Raw genomic sequence first — 20089 nt, 5'->3', positions numbered from 1 at the left:
AAAAGTTCCGTATCTCCTCATCTAATTAATCTGAATTGGGTATGAGGGAGACAAAGTAGGATCCATCTTCTCCATCTGTCAATATGCGAAACAGAGAACAAGTTATCAGGTTCCAAAATACAATGGTGGGACCAGTATATAATAGACATTCTCATTCCAAAAGGGAAAAACTGGAAGAAAAAAAGGGGTCATCAGCCCCAAGCAAGTCTGAAATCCAGCAGAGAAAATTCCACTAGGTTTCAAGGTCTGAGAACAATCCTCTGGCTCAAGGCTACGCCCTCTGCCTGTGGTGGCTCCGTTGGCTTCTGCCTCTGGATCCCTGGTTGCTCTGTTGACATAAAATCTTTAAGTTTTGACTTTTTAAGACACAACTAACCAATACTGTTAGAATTCAGTAGAGTAGTTACTCTTGGAGGAATAGGCAGGGGATGGTACCTGAAAAGGGAGTGTAAGAACGAGTTGCTGGGGTGTTGGCAATAATCTGCTTCCTGGATGTAGATGCTGGTTACATAAGTGTGTAAAATTTCACTGACATGTATACTTAGACATGTGTACTTTTTAATATATGTAATTATTATTATTATTTTTTGAGACAAAGTCATGCTCTGTTGCCCAGGCTAGAGTGTAATGGTGCGATCTTGGCTCACTGCAATCTCTGCCTCCTGGGTCCATGCGATCCTCCTGCCTACTCCGATCCTCCCGGAGTAGCTGGGATTACAGGTGTGCACCACCACGGCCGGCTACTTTTGGTATTTTTAGTAGAGACAGGGTTTCACCATGTTGGCCAGGCTGGTCTCGAGCTCTTGACCTCAAGTGATCCGCCCACCTCAGCCCCCCAAAGTGCTGGGATTACAGGTGTAAGTCACTGTGCCTGGCTGCATGCATTTCATTAAAATTTTTTTTGTGACTGGGCACAGTGGCTCAGGCCTGTAATCCCAACATTTTGGGAGGCTGAGGTGGGCAGATCACAAGGTCAGGAGTTCGAGATTAGTCTGGCCAATACGGTGAAACCTTGTCTCTACTAAAAATACAAAACTTAGCCGGGCATGGTGGCAGGCACCTGTAGTCCCAGCTACTCGGGAGGCTGAGGCAGGAGAATCGCCTGAACCTGGGAGGTGGAGGTTGCAGTGAGCCAAGCTCATGCCACTGCACTCCAGCCTGGGCAAAAGAGCAAGACTCTGTCTCAAAAAAAAAAAAAAAAAAAAAAAAAAAAAAAAGACTGTATTGCAAGAAGCTTTAAGCAATGGAGGAAATGATCTTGATATCTGACAAGGAGAGCAATTTCTGTCAATCACGGCTCATGCTTTTACTTTGCTATAGTTATATCATTATGGCAATAAAAAGAAGGATATTTAAGTTATGGCTCATCTTACCAGACAACATAAAAGTGAGAGACCCACTTAGTCTCATCTCAGATTGTTAAAATATGTATTAAGAGAAACAGTCATTTTGGTGCACAGCCGAAAGAACAGCCGCAAGTCAGCTGCTGGTAATTTCATCTACCGTTCAGGAGGACAATGCGGGCTCAGGGAACACTGCTATGACTGCTGTCTTGATGTCTAAATACAAAGAGAGCTCTAGAAAGCGATTAGCTGAACCAGAACCAGCCTTAGATAGTGATTAGCTGAACTAGAACCAGCCTTAGAAACAGGGTTCCTTCAGTTCTTCCTGGCTATTGTTTCTCAGTAATAAGACAGATAGGAAGGTAACTGTGAGGAAACTTGTCAGGGAAGAAAACCTGATTTAGAAGAATCTTCCACGTAACAGAAGTTGAAATGAAGAACTGGTAAACACTGTGGACTAGGGTGGACTAGGGGAACGTGGTGCACCTGTGATCCTTCACTGGCTTTGGGCCATGACTGGGAACCAACCAGTCTTCTCTAAGTGTTTTAGCATCTGGGTCTCGGAGACAGTTTGGTAATTGTTTCAGGTGTGCAATTTGGGTGTGCTCGTAAAGTGCCTATGTAGATTTAAACATAGTAATATCCACTCAATCTCTTTGCATATTTCTACTGAATCAGCTAGTTAAAAGTTAGGTAGGCCCAGACTGTACATGTTCCAAATTATTTTCTGAGAACCCATAATTTTAGATTTAATCATTAGTAGGTTGCAATTTTATGCAAGACCAGGAAAAACATCATTTCCAATTCAAAATGCTCCATTCAGGAGCAAGGCTGGCAGTACCATTAACTTTCAGCATTCTCTACCCTGAAAACCAACTACTACAAATACTGTTTTAGTATTAAAGCTCAACAATCTATTTCTTTAAATTCTTATATTTCATAAAACTTTTGAAATATAGGGGGAAAAATATTGAACTTCAGGTATGATAGATGTTCCTCCTTCAACAGTCACTATTTTCTATGAACTTTTCAACAGCTTTCCAATCACCCATCTCTATGAGCTCTTAAGAACGCAAATTAATTGATTCTTAAAATTAAAAAAAATGCTGGTGGCTAAAAGGTATCTTAATAAATGCCGTGCAATACTTTGGAACCATATTTGCATACATCTTGTCTATGTATATATGACAGTTAATAGTATTTTAATAACAAAATTATTTCCAATGGTAATTTAGAGTTATTAGCACATGGATTTCTGAACTTAGCTACTTAAAAATTAGCTTGTCATTTTACCCTGTCCTCGGCTGTACAGCTGTTCATTAATCCAGTCAATTATTTACAAGGTAATTGTTAAAATTAGAAGACACCTTTTTAATACAAGATTTGGAAAACAGTTTGACCTGTCAGGATTCTGAATTAATTTTTTAAAATTGGGGGCAATCCTTTACAGTAATATATATATTTTCACTGTAATTTATAATAAGGGTAGATTAAAGTACTATTTATTACAACTGAGTACGATGGGGTTATTAATAATATGGCCGAAGGCTACTGAAATCTCTTACCTAAAGCACGTACTGTAATGATGGTAACACATTTTGGTACAGTGATTAGGAATGTCAGCTCTGGAGTGATATATTTGTTCTGAATCCTGGTTCAGTCACTTACGAGCTACATGACTTAGGGCAAGTTACTTAACCTCTTTCCTTCTCTGTAAAATGAGGATAACTCTACTTCTTAGGGCTGTAGTGATGACTAAATGAATTAATTCACAGAAAGAACTCAAAATAGGGCTCAGCTGCCTAGATGTTAAATATTATCTTCTTGAGATGACTAATGGCATGAATACTGTTTTCTAGAAAGTCATGTGATAGTACCTTTGGTCGTGTAAATTACAGCTTCTGAAAATGGCACTCAGTGACAGCTAATATTCTAGTTTAACACCACTCCTATTATCCTTCAATGCAAATATCATTTAATTCCACATTCGCTTTTTGTTGTGTGTGTGACAGAGTCTTGTTCTGTCTCCCAGGCTGGAATGCAGTGGCGCGATCTTGCCTCACGGCAGCCTCTGCCTCCCAGGTTCAAGTGATTCTCCTGCCTCAGCCTCCCAAGTAGCTGGGATTACAGGCGCCCACCATACCTGTCTAATTTACATCTGCTTTTAATGAGTATCTAAAACAGTTCAAAAGAGACCAAAAGGGGCAGCAGGAACAGATTTTTGGCATATATTGGTCTGACTGATTCCCACCAAGAGAAGTTTAATGGAGGAGGGAGTGACCCTCAAACTAATCTTTCTAGTTTTACATATGCTTAATGAGATCCTCAGACCGACGTCAACGAGCACAGGAAAGGCAGCTATAAATCATACCGCCTGACGGACACAGAAGAAACGGAGGGGAGGGCACCAGCATACGGGCAGGAAACCTGGGTTGATTTATCTACATTGAGACCATTCAAGAGGGGTCAGGAAACTCAGAAGATTTATAAATTAATTCCCTGTGGCATCATAAAAGGGAGCAGTTTGACGATAGGAAAGGCAAGTTAGATTTGATGCTGGAAATGAAGGGAAGAGTCTTATCAAATTGTTGTGAGGGATTTTTTCCTACATCTGGAATTTATGACAAAAAAATGCAACAGATGATGAAAGGAGACTGGGCTGAATCCAGGTTTCCCCACATTCCCAGCTTCGGGACTTTTTACTTATCAATAGCTCCAATCAAGCAGAATTTATCAAAATATGATCTATTTCTTCGAAGGATTCAAAAAAAAAAAACCCAGGATTTTTTCATCTTCAAAATGCAATACTTTTTAATAAAATAATACTTTCATAAAAAAGCAAATTTCTATAGACAGAGTTAAACAATATTTACATATGTTTTCTTATGCTTTTTGATTGCTTCTTTTTAAACTCTTAAAGTCAGCACTTAGCAGATGATACAGCTACAGGTAAATAAGTTGATTTATCAAAATATAGAAAATAATGAATTTTAGACTTTAAAATCATTTGATCTATCCACCCAATATTATAGATGAGGAAGATAAAGCCCAAAGAGGCAAGTTAGGCAGCTTGTGGCCTTATTTGTGTTAAAACAAATAAAATTAAATCAGCCTTGTGGCCTGATTTATATAAAAATAAAAAATACTTTAGCTGCCGACACTTAGACATAAAGAGATTTATATAAAAATCTGAATTCTCCAGGGAAAAATGGATGCCTGAGTAACACAGGACTCACATCTAACATGGTCACAAGAGCTGGAATTAAACGTGCCTGCCTCTGTAGACAACACTGTGTGGTCCCTAGTTTATCACAGTTCCCTTTCTCCTGTGGCCTGAAACCACTTCACTCACTCCTTTTATTTACGACACCTGCCTGGCCCATACAGCCCTAGGGTTAGGCGCTATTGAGTATCCCAATAGTACCTTGTAAAGTGTGAAGTGTTTGATATTTTTTGACGGTGTTACTACGTTCACGATTAAATACTTAGTTATCAGTAGAGTCGGATCTAGAGCTCAGGTCTCCAGACTCTCGGTGTAGTGTTATTTCTATTCTACCACACTATACATACAGGAAAAATAGACAGGAATGGTCATAGAATGGGAATTCTTAGATTCGAACAAATAATCACACCAAGAATAACTTGGCTTAACATAAAGAATAAATACAATCAACAACTCTGGTCCACATGAAAAGTTTCTTTCTCTTTCTCTCTGCTCCCTCCCTTTCTCCTTTCTTCTCATTTGTTCAACTTAAGCCCAGGGGAAAATGAATATGTGAAGGACAGAATAGCGTTGCTAATGATAAGGAAAAATACTGACTTCAGGCTAGGAAATTCCAGCCTATGATGATGATTTGAAGAGAAGTTTAAAGTAGAGATTAAGCTGAGGAAGTGCAAGGCAATTCCAGAAGTGAGGACAGTGGATGAAAAATGGTTTGCATCTAGCTCCTTTCAAAACAATCTGGAGACCATCAGTAGGAACAATCTAGTTGATCTTAGTGTTTGTAATGGTTCAGAGGAAGAAGTATATACATTTGAGTACTTAATATACACAAACTTAGGGTTGAAAGGAGATAAAATAGTTTTTAAAAGATTAACATTTTTATCTTAACTAGTCAGTAGGGGCCATTGAGGCCAGTTGTGGTGGCTCATGTGTGTAATCTCAGCACTTTGGGAGGTCGAGGTGGGAGGATGGCTTGAGGCCAGGGGCTACGATTACACACTGCACTCCAGCCTGGGCAAGAGTGAGTCTCTGGCTCTATTAAAAATAAATAAGAACATTAAAAAAATAAGGGCCATTGAATTATTAAATGCAGACTGAACTGTAATCTTCTGTATTTTCTGAATTGTATTCTTCTGTCAAATTCTGAATATTCTAAGCAAAGTTTTCATTTTCTAGGATAAAACAACAGTCACCCTCAAGGAGATAATACCATACAGGACAGCTGGGAGGCTGATACTCATGTACACAGCAGATACAGTATGACGTAGGCACCATCAAGGACAAGCAAGGTGAAGGGGCCCTGGCAGTGCCTAACACAGATGTGTTTTGAGGAATGTCTTCTCAGTCATAAAACAGGCACCTGGCATTATAAATAACAGATCTATATATAAAACAAAGGAGTACATAAATGCTCTCAGAGGCTGGCCTCATTATCAAGAATTTAAACCAAGTGAGATGAACAGATGTTTACAACATTTTACTCCCACGATTTCTGCAGCACTTAAGCTGCTACAACACTTGCTATTTGATTTTCCCTTTATTCACTGACAACTCAGGAGCTCTCTGTGGTTTTATTACCACTGTTAGCTTCTTTTAGAATGTAAAACAGTTTTAATAGTATGATGAGTGGGCTTTTCCAGTTGTTACAGAATTGGTGACCAAGGCCCAAAGCAGGTGACAAAAAAGAGCTAAGCAACCAACGTGTATAAAGGCAGCTCAGTGGCCAGTGGCCGAAAAGGCACTATTGTCAGCAGTCCAATGTCTCAGCAGGTGCCCCTACATCCATCTAAGACTGGTGTGAGCTGGTGTTAAGGCTGGAAGAAGGACTTGTCGCATGGAGAGTTGTGTGTTCATTCACGAGAAGGCCCCCTTTGCCTTAGCTAAGAGACAGAGGGCTCAAAGAGAACCACTCCTAAAGATTGGGTGTGAGTACAAGTCAAGGAGACTGACATCTCATTCCTTCGTTTTGTATCTACTCAGGCATCAGACTTGTTGATCTGCCTGGTGCTTATCTGAGGAGGAGACAGATGGCAGATGGAAACAGAAGTATCGAGGCAGCCTGTTTCTTACCATTTGGCAGGGCAAGGATGCACGCGCTTTCTGTGGGTCAAGTGATGTTACAGAGAGCTGTCAGGTTTGTGTCTTTTGGCTGCTGCTCCACCCCAAAGGAAACAATGCTGGCCAGAGAAGCAGCATCAGAAGATGAAGAAGGCAGAGGAGTGAAAGAGAATGGAACTTGTCCCTTTCCCCCTGCAGGCCTCTCAAGTGAGCTGACGAGGGGAAGAAAAGATGAAGTAAGTTCTGCTTTGTTGTCTGATTTGCTTTCTTACACTACAGAGTATGGTGGAATCACACAGTGTGTACTTTTCTGTGTCTCCATTTTTGCTCGGTGTGTCTTTGCGATTCGTCCACCCTGTTGTGTGTCTGTAGTTCATTTCTATCCACTGCTGAGCAGCATTTCACTGCATGAACATACCACGTTTGTTTATTCACGCACTTGCTGTGGCAGTCAGCCCTCAGGATGGCTGCAAGGATCTCTGTCTCCAGGTGTTTGCAACATTGTGCTGCCCCCTCCCATAGGACATAAGGGCTGGTCTGTGCGATCAACAGAGTAAGGCGGAGGTGATGGTATGTCACTTCTGAGGTTAGGTTATGGAAGACGCTGCAAATTCTGTTTTGGTTGTTCTCTTCCTTTCTCGGGTCACTTGTTCTGGAGAAGCTGGCCCTCGTGTCCTAAGTAACCCTACAGAGGAGTCTGTATGGTAGAGAGCCAAATCATCTCTGGAGAGAAAACAGGGACCCTGCTCCAGGGGAAGATGGTGGTGTTAAGGTTCCAGATGTCACTCCCTGGCCACGAGGACTGCGGGACCATCCTCACAGTTTACAACATTCCGCATGACATCCAGGGACCCGAGCACCCCAACCCTGGAAAGCCATTTACTGCCAGAGGGTTTCCCTGCCAGTGTTACCATCCAGACAACATCCAGGGCCACAAGGTCCTGGAGCTCCCGAAGGTGCCCTAGAAAAGGTGGCTCATCTTCACAGTGGGCACGTCCAGTACCATGGGTGATAGCGATACTGTGGTGTGGAATGAGATCTACCACAAGACAGAGATGGACTGCAACATGACAGGCCACGGCTACCCCAACCCCAACTACCTGCAGAATGTGCTGGTCGAGTTGGCCTCCCAGAGGGTGACCGAGGACTGCCCGAAGCAGCCGTGACCTCTTGCCCTGGCACGCTGCCTCTGGTGGCCACCCTGCTGTCCCATGGCTGGCTGGGTGGGCAGGCAGGAAAGCGCCCAGCCTAAGAGGCTGGAATGTTTGTTGGGGCGTGGGGTATGCCCCACCTGAAGCTAGGGCTCCACCTGCCTGCCCCTCCCTCCTCCTCCCCTCCAGACAGGGATCTGTGTGGGAACTGGGCAACCCTAGGGAGTTGTAGGGGCTTAAGATGCAGCTACCTCAGTGTGCAGGACACGTCTGTCCTCCGGGGGCTGCTTTGGGCCCGAGGTGCTCAGGGACTGGTGTGGGGCAAGTAGAGATGGCCCAGCCTGGGTGGGCGTGGCTTCTGGGTCAGCTTCTTTTACCTCAATTTTGTTTGTAATAAATGCTCTCTAGCCAAAAAAAAATAAACAAATAAAATAAAAAAAATAAAAATAAAAAATAAAAAGAATAAAAAATAAAAATAAAAATAAATTCACAAATGAATTTGGAAGTGGGTCCTCCATCCCTAGCCAACCCTTCAGATGACTGAATACCAAGAGCCTGACTGTACACTCATAAGGGACCCCGAGTCAGAACCACCTGCTAAGCTGCGTGGAGATTCCTGGCGCTCAGTCACTGTGTGAGACAATAACGATTACTTTAAGCCACTAAGTTAAGAGTAATTTTTATGCAGTAATAGATAACTAACAGATTCTGGCATAACTGGGAATGGGGGTAACACTGTAACAAAACTTCAAACGCCAGCGTGGCTTTGGAACTGGGCAGTGGGCGGAAGCTGGAAGACTTGGAAAGATTCTGAGGAGAGCACTAATGCAAACCTCAAGTGCCCTGAATTTTGGCTGTTTGCTCAAATGGGGGTTTTCAGGAGGCTGCCGCTGGATCTTAAAGGGAAGCGAAGAACTTGTTACTGGGATCGTTGATATGCGGTACCAGAACGTTAGCAACAACGTCACCTGCAGCTGTGTGAAAAGTGGAGAATGTGCTGAATGAACTGCGAGATCCGGCTAAGTAGATTTCCAGTTAAAGTGCTGAAGGTGTGGGCCTGGTTTCTTCTTGCTGCTTATGGCAAAATGTGAGAGGAAAATACACTAGTGTGGCCACCCCAAAGACAGCTTAGCATGGCCCTTTTATGTATTTATGGGAATTTACAAACACGGCATAAATCTAAAATACATATATTTTAAAAATTCCGTATGTGTATTACAGCAACAAACTGAAAGTGAAAAATCAGACCAAAATATCACACAATATACTCCCTAGATTAGTCAATATTTGACCTGCTAGTAGGTGTTCCTTGTGACGTGCTTCCCTTTGATAGTGTATTTGTCAAAACCGCGAAGCCCCTAATGATAATGATAGGTATAAAATACCCTAACTATGCGATTTATTTCAGGATGTCATCTGAAGGCTCAGATGCAATAATATAACAGTCAACAAGGTACACCCTACCCTCATATTCCTTAAATCTTAAGTCTTAACTTTCTGCCTCTGTAAGAAAATTTAGTCCTCTGTTGGTTCAGAACATAGGACAGAGGAAAGGAAGGGAAAGTAGTTAATAAAACTGAGCCACGTCTCTCTATTCCGTATGACAATACGGAATAATGGCAACTTGAGATTTTATGTCATGTATGTGGCTTTAAAGGTTGATTCTCCATTATTCTTATTGGCAAGAAGCTTCCATCATGGATTTCATTTCTAAGGAAAAGGCTTTAAATCACTAAGTAGACTACAGACAGGTCTATTTGCTTGGCTAGTTGGGAGAACTTTTCATATAATTTTTTTTTTTCATAGAACAGAATAAGTCCCAAAAGGTGATTTTCATCTAACTGGGTTCATATTAGATGATTAGTATGTCTTCACAGGATTTTAGCTTCCTTCAAAAACAATTCATGTATACTACAGAGAGCCAACAATCAGTTTGACATGTAAGAATCCAATTATTTATTGTCTTCCAGCTTGGTGGTCCTAAATATTGCTCCAATGGGGAGTGGTCAGGACCCTGGGCTAAGAATTTGAAAATCAGATTTGAGCGTTTTTTTAAAAAAAGTATGTGACCCCTACATTCTTCAGATCAATGTTAAGCCAGTTCTTCCCAAATTTTAGTAAATAAGAACAAATCACATTTTTCACATACAAAACAACTTATATTCTTCACTCAAAACTCTGAGATAGTAAAGAAGACACATTTCAAACCAGCAAATGACTTGAGTTTGGCTGGAGAAGAATTAATAACGAAACTGCACTTTCTCTCATGAAAGCTGTGAGCAAAGCACATGTCCACCAAAACTGAAAGCTGAAACGATACTATTTTACTGTTGTCATAACCCTAAGTTCCAAACAAAAGGAGTTTACTGAACCTTCCAAAAGGTATTCACCTTTGTACCAATAAATAATAAGCCTGGGAAATTTTCGTCCAAATAATGATTTATTTGGAAAGTTCCAAGTGCCTACAGTGGTGATGATAAAAGTGTCTTTTCAACCACAACTTCATAATTAGTACACCATGCTACTATAGTAGACAGTAGCCTTTAATGCCACGAGGAGGAAAAGATAGATGATACACAGTCATTTAAAGGTGGGCCAATGGCAAGTCCTATATCATGTGAGGAAAGTTAAAGTCAAAATAAGAAAGGCATTAACCTATATACATTTTCTATTCACTAACAACGAAGGAGCAAAATAACCCTAAATAAATGAATCAAAAGATAGTGAGTCCATCTTAGGGGACAAATTGTTTCTGAGTGGGATATGTGGACAGAGCATTGAATCTGTTATTACGGTAACCAGCATTCTAACAGGGATGGGGAAGTGTGAAAGCATGTACAAATGTGGGTTCATAGATGCGTGAATGTGTGCCAGAACGTCTGCTAGACCGCAGAAACAGCCAATTCAGAGCATAGGCTGGGTTTCCCGACCTACTCAGCGAATGTCAAAGTACTCAACTTTACCTGATGAAACAACAAGAGTAAAGGTATCATACAAGGCATCATATGCAGTGCCACGAGAGACTAAAAATTGTTAACTAGAGAGTGGACAGAAGTTAATAAAAGACAGGTACGCAAAATATTATTCACTTGATTCAGGTATTTTTTTACACCACACCTACTGAAAGTACTTGGGGCAATAGTGAAATACTCTTTCCATCAAGAACTTAGTGATTAGGGAAATGAAGCGGTCTTCGGAGGATTAAGCAAGCAAAATACACATAACACAGTAGAAAACTACTCTATGAAAATGCTTGACTGAAGAATACAGGATCATTCCCAAGACCAACTGGATCACCTGATGTAATCTCAAGGAAGTAATGCTGGGACGACGGGAGAAAGACCTCGTGTACAGAAAGGTGATGCTCAACCTAGAACAGGGAAAAGGGAAACCCAAGGGAAACAAATCACACCATTTCTTTTTTGTTTCTGGTTCTTTATCGACAGAGAGGGGAAGGGCTGGAGTATAAATAGACACCCTTTTCTGTCTCTCAGGGAAACAAACGAGTATCATAAAAACATAAAATAGCATTGTTTGTATTATTCTAATTCTAATACAATCTAATTACCAACCATCTGGAATCTTCACATAAGATGGTAAGGGAGAGAAGAGAATCACTTCTAATTCTGGGTCCACCACTTAGTCTTCATGGAAATTTAGCCACAATTTTAACGTTTTTGGGTCTGAAGTGCTTCCTCTACATAACGAAGATACTATCCAGAGCTGTGGGGAAGATCCTGTGATATACAGCCCTTGTGCCCTGCACACTGCAGTCAAGTGGTACGTGGTGGCCATTGTTGTCACTGCTCTATTTTCACAGAATTATGAAAAGTTATACTACTCGGGGATATTTAGAACAGGCAGGTAACGTGGAAAATCACAGAACTAGAAGGCGAGTGAGACGGGATGTATGCTTGGGAGTTATCATTTTCCTAATGTTGGTATTTAGAACAGGCGGGTAACGTGGAAAATCACAAAACTCGAAGGCGAGTGAGACGGGATGTATGCTTGGGAGTTATCATTTTCCTAATGTTGGTATTTAGAACAGGCGGGTAACGTGGAAAATCACAGAACTAGAAGGCGAGTGAGATGGGATGCATGCTTGGGAGTTACCATTTTCCTAATTTTGGTATTTAGAACAGGCGGGTAACGTGGAAAATCACAGAACTCCAAGGCGAGTGAGATGGGATGTATGCTTGGGAGTCACCATTTCCCTAATGTTGGTATTTAGAACAGGCGGGTAACGTGGAAAATCACAGAACTAGAAGGCGAGTGAGACGGGATGTATGCTTGGGAGTTATCATTTTCCTAATGTTGGTATTTAGAACAGGCGGGTAACGTGGAAAATCACAGAACTCGAAGGCGAGTGAGATGGGATGTATGCTTGGGAGTTATCATTTTCCTAATGTTGGTATTTAGAACAGGCGGGTAACGTGGAAAATCACAGAACTCGAAGGCGAGTGAGATGGGATGTATGCTTGGGAGTTATCATTTTCCTAATGTTGGTATTTAGAACAGGCGGGTAACATGGAAAATCACAGAACTAGAAGGCGAGTGAGACGGGATGTATGCTTGGGAGTTATCATTTTCCTAATGTTGAGGACTTCAGGCAGATGGGCATTTAAATGTTCTTCAGTGACGAAAATTTAAAATTTAAGAAAGACATATTAGAATTTAGAATTATTTTTTAAAAATTCTATATTAGAGTCATATCATTAAAAAGAACAGGTGGAAAAAAGGAAGGATAAAAAGTAACTCTACCTCTTTTTCCTAACTGCCCTGAGAAATACGTTCTTCCTCAGAGAAGTGGAACACCATGTGCTAGTTGTATAATTCTGAACACTATGTGAGTCTGCACATTTAAATAAAGTGGTTAGAAATAACCAAGAATTAGAGCCAGGCTGGGGGCGGTGGCTCACGCCTGTAATCCCAGCACTTTGGGAGGCAGAGGCGGGTGGATCACGAGATCAGGAGTTCAGGATCAGCCTGGTCAAGATGGTGAAACCCTGTCTCTATTAAAATTACAAAAAACTAGCCGGGCATGGAGGCGGGCACTCGTAATCCCAGCTACTCAGGAGGCTGAGGCAGAGAATTGTTTGAACCCAGGAGGCGGAGGTTGCAGTAAGCCAAGATCGTGCCACTGCATTCCAGCCTGGGCAAAAGAGCGAAACTCTGTCTCAAAAAAAAAAAAAAAAAAAGCATGAGAGCCATGCTTCCTGAGACTACCCCTCCCTCAATGCACTGTGTGTCACCCACGGCACAGTTCTCACCATGAACAGGGCTATCAGTGATAGAGAATGGAAGTGGGGATTCTAGGCACTTTAGGTTTGCTATCTTATTTAATTTCACGCCAACTCTGTGAGGTAAATCTGAAGTGAATGGGTAAATAAGTTACATAATGTTTGGATGAGCTGCTAAAGCTGTCAGCAGAAAAAGCTGGCAAGGCCAGGACTACCTTCCACAGAATGTGATACGATTTGGCTCTGTGTCCCCACCCAAACCTCACCTCAAACTGTAATCCCCAAGTGTCAGGGGAGGGGCCTGGTGGGAGGTGACTGGATCACGCGGGCAGATTTCCCCTTTGCTGTTGTCAAGATAGTGAGTTCTCACGAGATCTGATGGTTTAAAAGGGTGTGGCAGTTCCTCGCTTGATCACTCCCTCTCTCCTGCCACCATGTAAGATGTGCCTTGCTACCTCTTCACCTGCCACCATGATTGTACGTTTCCTGAGGGCTCCCCAGCCATGTGGATCTGTGAGTCAATTAAACCTCCTCTTTAAATTACCCAGTCTCAGGTAGTACTTTAAAGCAATGTGAAAGCGGACTAATACAGAATGTCTTCCAAGTGTCTAGAACAACCAGTGTTTGATGCATTAGCCTGTGAGTTCCTTTAGGACGAGTACTGTGCCTTTGTATCCCCCATGCCTACCAAATATTGGAATCAAAGAATATATTATATGACAATTAATTCTAATGTAGAGGATTACAAAATTATAGTTGTAAATGAGATTATCTAGATTCAAACCAAATCCGTTTAAGTTTGTAGCCTTTACTTTTATACTGTTATAGTCGACTCTTAAAAACAGGAAGAAAAAAAAAAAATCCCAGCCTGTCCTGAAGAGCCCAGCCTGCCTATGACACATCTGTGTGGAGCACACAGCGGCAAAACCAGATTTCACACGAGCAGCCAGTACAATATGGAGGCTGTAAAATTCTGGAGGTGAAAAGAAGAAAATAATGCTGAGAGAAAGGCCATCTGGTGACAGCTGCTGTGACTAAACAGATTGTATTAGTGCTTTCCAGGGTTCTATCTGAGTTTACACGAAATCTCGTGCGGGGACCTGACAATCACAGCAGGGCTTCTTCATGACTTAAGGTCTGAACACACGGGTTGGCACCCACCACAGAACATCTGGAGCTTGTTAGACAGCCTTTCGTTTTTATTTTTTTCACTGGCCCTGGCCCCTTCCTCTGATGCAGCCTCTCCAAGTGCTGCTTTGCCATGAATGAGTCAAGGAGACAAGTTACCCTGGGGGGGTGGGGGGGTGGTTAGAGGGGATAAGTAAATTGGGACCATATTAGAAGGTGAACCCCAAATCTATATATCCCTCATTGCTTCCCCTCTTTCTGACGACAGGAACCACATGTGAACGCCGAGAGCCTATCAGGCGGCGGCAGCTCCATTTGCTGGAAAGTCTGGTCAGAGCTGACGGCTTCCCTGTTAGGAAATAGCCTTTAGATTGAGGCACATTCCAGCAATTCAAGGACTAGAAGCTTTAAATTAAAACAGCATTGATGCCATATCCTCTTTCCAAAAGGCCTCTCCCTTGTCCAAAAGTTAGTACACACTCTTGGAGGAATTAAAGAATCAAATGCCTTTGGCAAGACTCCTTCCTTCTTGCTCACAGCATCCAGATACATTCTGAAAGGGCAGGAATGTAAAAGGGAGGCAGGAGATGGCTGTAGGAAGGACTCCTGAGAACTGTTATTATTTTTCTCTGTATACAGGACACATCACTACAGAAAATTCAAGGCATATGGTTTGATATAAAGACACTGAGAATTTCTTAGCTACTTCCTTCTAAGGTTATAAGCTTACAGATTAATTAATTTCCGTAATTTTCTTTTTCTTTTTTCTTTTTTTTTGAGACGGTGTCTCATTCTGTCGCCAGGCTAGAGTGCTGTGGCGTGATCTCGGCTCACTGCAACCCCCACCTCCTGGACTTGAGTGATTCTCCTGCCTCAGCCTCCCAAGTAGCTGGGACTACAGACGCCCGCTACCACATCCAGCTAATTTTTGTATTTTTAGTGGAGATGGGCTTTTACCATGTTGGCCAGATGGCCTCGATCTCCTGACCTCGTGATCCACCGTGCTCGGCCAATTTCCTTAATTTTCACATAACGAAAACATATGGTCTTCAGAGGCCAGTAATCAAAAACCACTGTGAATGAGGTACGGTATTCTGGTCTGCTAGATACTCAATTCTATTTGGTGCCTTAAGTGAAGGGATCATGAACCGCTTAAATCATAGGCCTATGTATTCAAGCCTAACTACTTAAGATAACTGATACTGCTAAATATATAAACTCAGATAGCAGTGAACTCCCTTCTTCAATAATATCCTCCAATTTGCTATGATCAGCCTTGATGAGCCAAATTTCAGTTTTCAACTACTGGATGGATGTCTTTAATAATAAGCACATTCTTCCTATTTTACATAACAGGTAGTCAAAATATTAGATGATTTCCTCTTCTTGCTAAAAGGTATTTTAGGTCCCTGGAAAAGTTTTCTTTCACTTGTGAATGAGCAATGGGTTACTTTTTGCAGGTCAACTATCCATCCTGCCGAAAAAAGACATCTTTTGGTATTTTCTCAGCAAAGTGTGCAACATAAATACATATAAAGTCTATTTCTAAGCAGGTTTAATTTGATCCACAGAGAAAATAACTTCGTTGTTTAAATATTGATTCTTGTTAATGTAAACATTATACCAAAATACCATCAGTTGATGACTGACCTCCAAAAATAGAAAAAAAGAACTTTCTTTACTTGAAAAGCTCTTTCTTGGTCTCACGACTTGAGGGAGAAGAGCACACCTGGTCAGCCAAAATGTACAGACAGCGTGACTGGGAATGCAGGAGAAGTCACGGAGGCGGGGACGCGGGCGCCGCGCACAGCCAGGAGCACTCAGTGAGGAGCGCTGAAGCTCAAGCAGGGCTCCGAGGTAAACATCCAGCACTCTCCTTATCTTCAAAGGGAAATGTTTTCCCCCATTTTTTTTATTGTGGAAAAATATGTCTAATATAAAACGTTATCATTTTAACGATTTTTAAGTTGATGGTTTTGTGTATTAGGGACATTCACACTCCTTGCAACCATCATCAAAGGGGAAAATTTTAGCTTTTATTTTCACAAACAAAAGGCGTTACATGAATACTAAAGCATTAAATTTTGAGAGCATTTAGGCTGGAAAAGAAAAGGGCCAACCTTTGTTCTTATCTTCAGAGCTTACCCAATCCTGAATAACTGAAAATCTTTTCATGAAAATATCCTTAGAGGCTGCTATCATAGAAATCTTGCTGGATGTTTAAAAAAAAAAGCCTTTTCATGTCAAATGGGCTAATTTCACTAATTTCTACAATCCGTTGTACAAAGTTAAAAAACATTCTCACAGAAGACCTGTGACATTGTCCAAAACAGCCCTCTTACCAAGAATGCTCTGCATTTCCTAGATACAGATTTGTGGAGGTACAAAGTCTCTAATGATGGAAACTAACTAGCTCCAAGGATCAGATGTCTAATAGGAAACAAGAGACCTTAAAGTACAAGCTGGCAGAGACCCGTGGAGAGACAGTGTGAAGGCTGGCCCCACTGACCCTCCTCCTGGCATTTAATAATACCTGCTGCTTAAGCTGCTGTACCAGACGATCCTTCTCCCGCTTCAGTGCAGCCACTTCCTCCTGGGTCTTTTTCTTAGAGGACGAAAGCTCCAAGAGGGCTATATTGGCATCCTTTTCACTAATGGCAGCCAGAAGAGCTTCTTGCCTGCAAAAGAAAGAAAATGCCACCAGTGTGATTTACCCCTTCTAACACTTCTTCGAAGTTACTATTATCATTACCCCCATTTTAAGGGTAATAAAACCAAGAGTTTCAGAGTTTACACAGCTTGCCCAAGTTCACACTTGGAGTCAATGGTACAGCCAGGAATCCCATTCAGGCTAATCTGACTCTACATGTCTGTATCATGTTGTTATATTGCTATCTTAATAAGTTCCCCTATATTAGGCTAAGTGAAATAAGGCAGTCACAGACGGACAAATACTACATGATTCCATTTACATGAGGTATCTAAAATAGTCAAACTCACGCAAACGGAGAGTAGAACGGTGGTTGCAAGAGAGAGAGAGGGGGAAACGGGGAGTTGCTAATCAGTGGGCATAAGGCCTAAGTTACGTAAGATGAGTAAGTTCTAGAGATCTGCTGTGTGGCGTTCTCCCTGTAATTAACAATATACTACATTGTACACTTAAGTGATTAAGAGGGTAGATCCCACGTTAAGTCTTCTTACTACGATAAAATAAAGTTTAAAAAATATTTAGGCCAGGTGTGGTGGCTTGTGCCTGTAATCCCAGCACTTTGGGAGGCTGAGGCGGGTGGATCACTTGAGGCCAGGAGTTTGAGACCAGCCTAGGCGACATGGCAAAACCCCACAAAAATTAGCTGGGTGCAGTGGCACACGCCTATGGTCCCAGCTACTCACTACTCACTACTCGGGAGACTAAGGCAGGAGGATCTCTTGAGCCTGGGAGGTGGGGTTGCAGTGAGCTGAGATGGCACCATTGTACTCCAGCATGGGTGGACAAACTGAGACCCCATTTCAAAAAAAATAAATAAATAAAAATTGTTAACCTTAAAAAAAAAACTATATTAGTAAGAACTTAGTGTTTCATTTTATATTTTAAAGAGTTCCTATAGTTGCAGTTGAACTTGAAAAGTAAACAAAGTTACTTTCTGTAAGACTAATCCTGTCACTTACATACTTTATCCATTTAATTTATTCCTTTGATAATTATTCTGTAGCTTCCAGACCACTTGAGGCATTACTGACACTGAAAACATTTTCATGCATACAGTGTACAACGAACCGCGAACTTTAATAAAGTGGATATGGAGACACAGCCGTCTATTCCTGGTGCATTATGAACATCGATCATTCATTTTATCTCATCAATGCAAATAAGTTTGCAGTTGTGGCTTTATTGGCAATGATCTGCACACTTTGAAACAGTAATTTAAACTTTACAGATTCCTTATGGTTTAGCTAATAATTACTTTATGGTTTGTGTCCAAAGAAAAAAAAGGTGGATTTAGAGGGGAGGCTGATGTAAGAAATTTACAAAATAATCATAACAAAGTTGGTGAACAATTAGTTTCATAATCCAAAATGCATTTGTCAGCGGCTCATCTTTTATGAAAGAAGACATGTTTGATTTATAGGAACTATATAAGTGGCCTGAGCTTTTGACCTGAGGAAATGCTGAATCTGAGAATGCATTGCCCAAGTTTAACCTTGCTTCTGTCTTTTGTTAAGATAATTGAGCCTCAATAGCAGTCATATGGAAGAGTTTTAGTTTAGCCACAAACTGGAAGACTATCTGTCTACTGAATATTCTAATGGCTATTCTTTATTCTGGATGCGTAGGTATACTCAACTCTGAAAGCAAAACTAACAGTGGAAGATGTATGCTCGGTTTACATCATGGAAATAAAGATCCGTTTCACTGGTTTTGCAGCTGGAAGAGGAGAGAAGGTCCTCGTCGCACTGTCCCCACACTACGTAATTCTAAGAAACGGCAGGCAACTTACACCACGAGGATCCAGTCAACACTAAAGGGATAATGACAGTCTAAATATATCCATGGACCACTTGAAAAAAATATGTTAAGTGGCGAAATGAGCTTAAAGGTGAAAGGGTTCAAGATGGTCTAACGATGCAGCTTCCTGTTGATTGCGGTCATCTGTTCCCTTTTGGGAAGCTCGAAGACTGACCAAGCTGGAAGCAGCAGCGGGCTTTCCCAGTAAGGGCGCTACATTTCTGTGCACCAATAGTCAGAATCACACATTTAGTAGCAGGCAAGCAGCAGCAGATGTATGACAGATAAATTATCTAAATAGACTGAAATAGCAGCAGCAGATGAATGACAGATAAATTACTCTATCTAATTAGATTGAAATACCAGCACCTTTGCTGAATGCAAAAGACAAAGGTGATCGGACTTGAGGCCTACTTTATGCTTAAGGAAAATATTGTAATATGACATGGTAAAAATGATTCCATATTGTTGAAGCTTCGTGACTGAATTCCAAGCTCTTTCATAAATGGTGTGCTTGGACAGCTAGTGTGGTACAGTTAATCTCTGGGGTAAAATGCCACATTTGCAAATCACAATATGAAATATCAGATGACAATTTAGATTTCTAATTTCAAAGTTTTAAGGAACGTGGCATTGGAGTCTGAGCCACTGGAATAATGTCTTTGTAATAAGACACACAATTGGAAGGATTTTTTATGCAATTCAAATAGAGATTTTATTTCACTGATACTGTTTCTTTCCTGAGCAGTGATAACATGCTATGGACTATACAGAATCAAACTTTCTCTCCTATGACCACAGCTCTCATCCTCCAAAACTTCCCTAACAGACTGTCATGGCTTTGTCCTTTCCATTTAAAACGTACGCTCCCGACATTGATTGCTACATGTATAGGTGCCTAAGAAGGGCAATTCATAGTCAACAGAATAAAATGTTTTGATTATATATTGTACACATAATCATGTGAATTCTGAGTAATGTCTATCTTTGATAGGTATACCAGCTTTTGGGTTTTTCTTTTATTTTCCAAAAGGGACAAAGACAGTATTGTTCGCTTGGTTACAATTCTGGTAAATTTGAAGTGGATACTATGAGGGAGAACCACCTCTTGGAAAAAAAGTGGAGGATAGGTAAGAATGTGAAAGCTAGTAAACAGTAACAGCAAAGACTTTTAGGAAATAAGAAAAATTGCTGTTCCTCAAATACATCTCTTAGAAAGGACGACATGGTATAGTTGAACTTACCTGATTAAGTTTTACAAGGCACACTTGAGAGTGTCTAAACTCAAAAATGTTAAAAATACTCTGCTTTTCAGAGGGAATGGAATTCACAACGAAAAAAACAAGCAAATTGAAAAAAAATCTTATTTTAATAGCTGTCTAATCCATATAATTGCTTCTTTGACAAAAAGTATTTTCTGATAAAAGCAGTACACAGTC

General features: G+C 41.1%; 1 protein-coding gene across 15 annotated transcripts in view; it reads right to left on the bottom strand.

Annotated features, from left to right (window-relative positions):
* Nucleotides 1–20089, bottom strand: part of ERC1 (ELKS/RAB6-interacting/CAST family member 1) — a 534923-nt gene that overhangs the window by 124405 nt on the left and 390429 nt on the right. For all 15 annotated transcript variants that reach the window (XM_050747035.1, XM_050747039.1, XM_050747032.1 and 12 more), the window contains one exon: nt 16677–16821. In XM_050747035.1, the coding sequence (XP_050602992.1) occupies nt 16677–16821 (145 nt within the window). The remainder of the gene's footprint in view (nt 1–16676; nt 16822–20089) is intronic.

The sequence above is a fragment of the Macaca thibetana genome, chromosome 11, assembly GCF_024542745.1.
Source record: "Macaca thibetana thibetana isolate TM-01 chromosome 11, ASM2454274v1, whole genome shotgun sequence".
Lineage (NCBI taxonomy): Eukaryota > Metazoa > Chordata > Mammalia > Primates > Cercopithecidae > Macaca > Macaca thibetana.
This window is presented reverse-complemented; position numbering and strand designations above follow the sequence as displayed.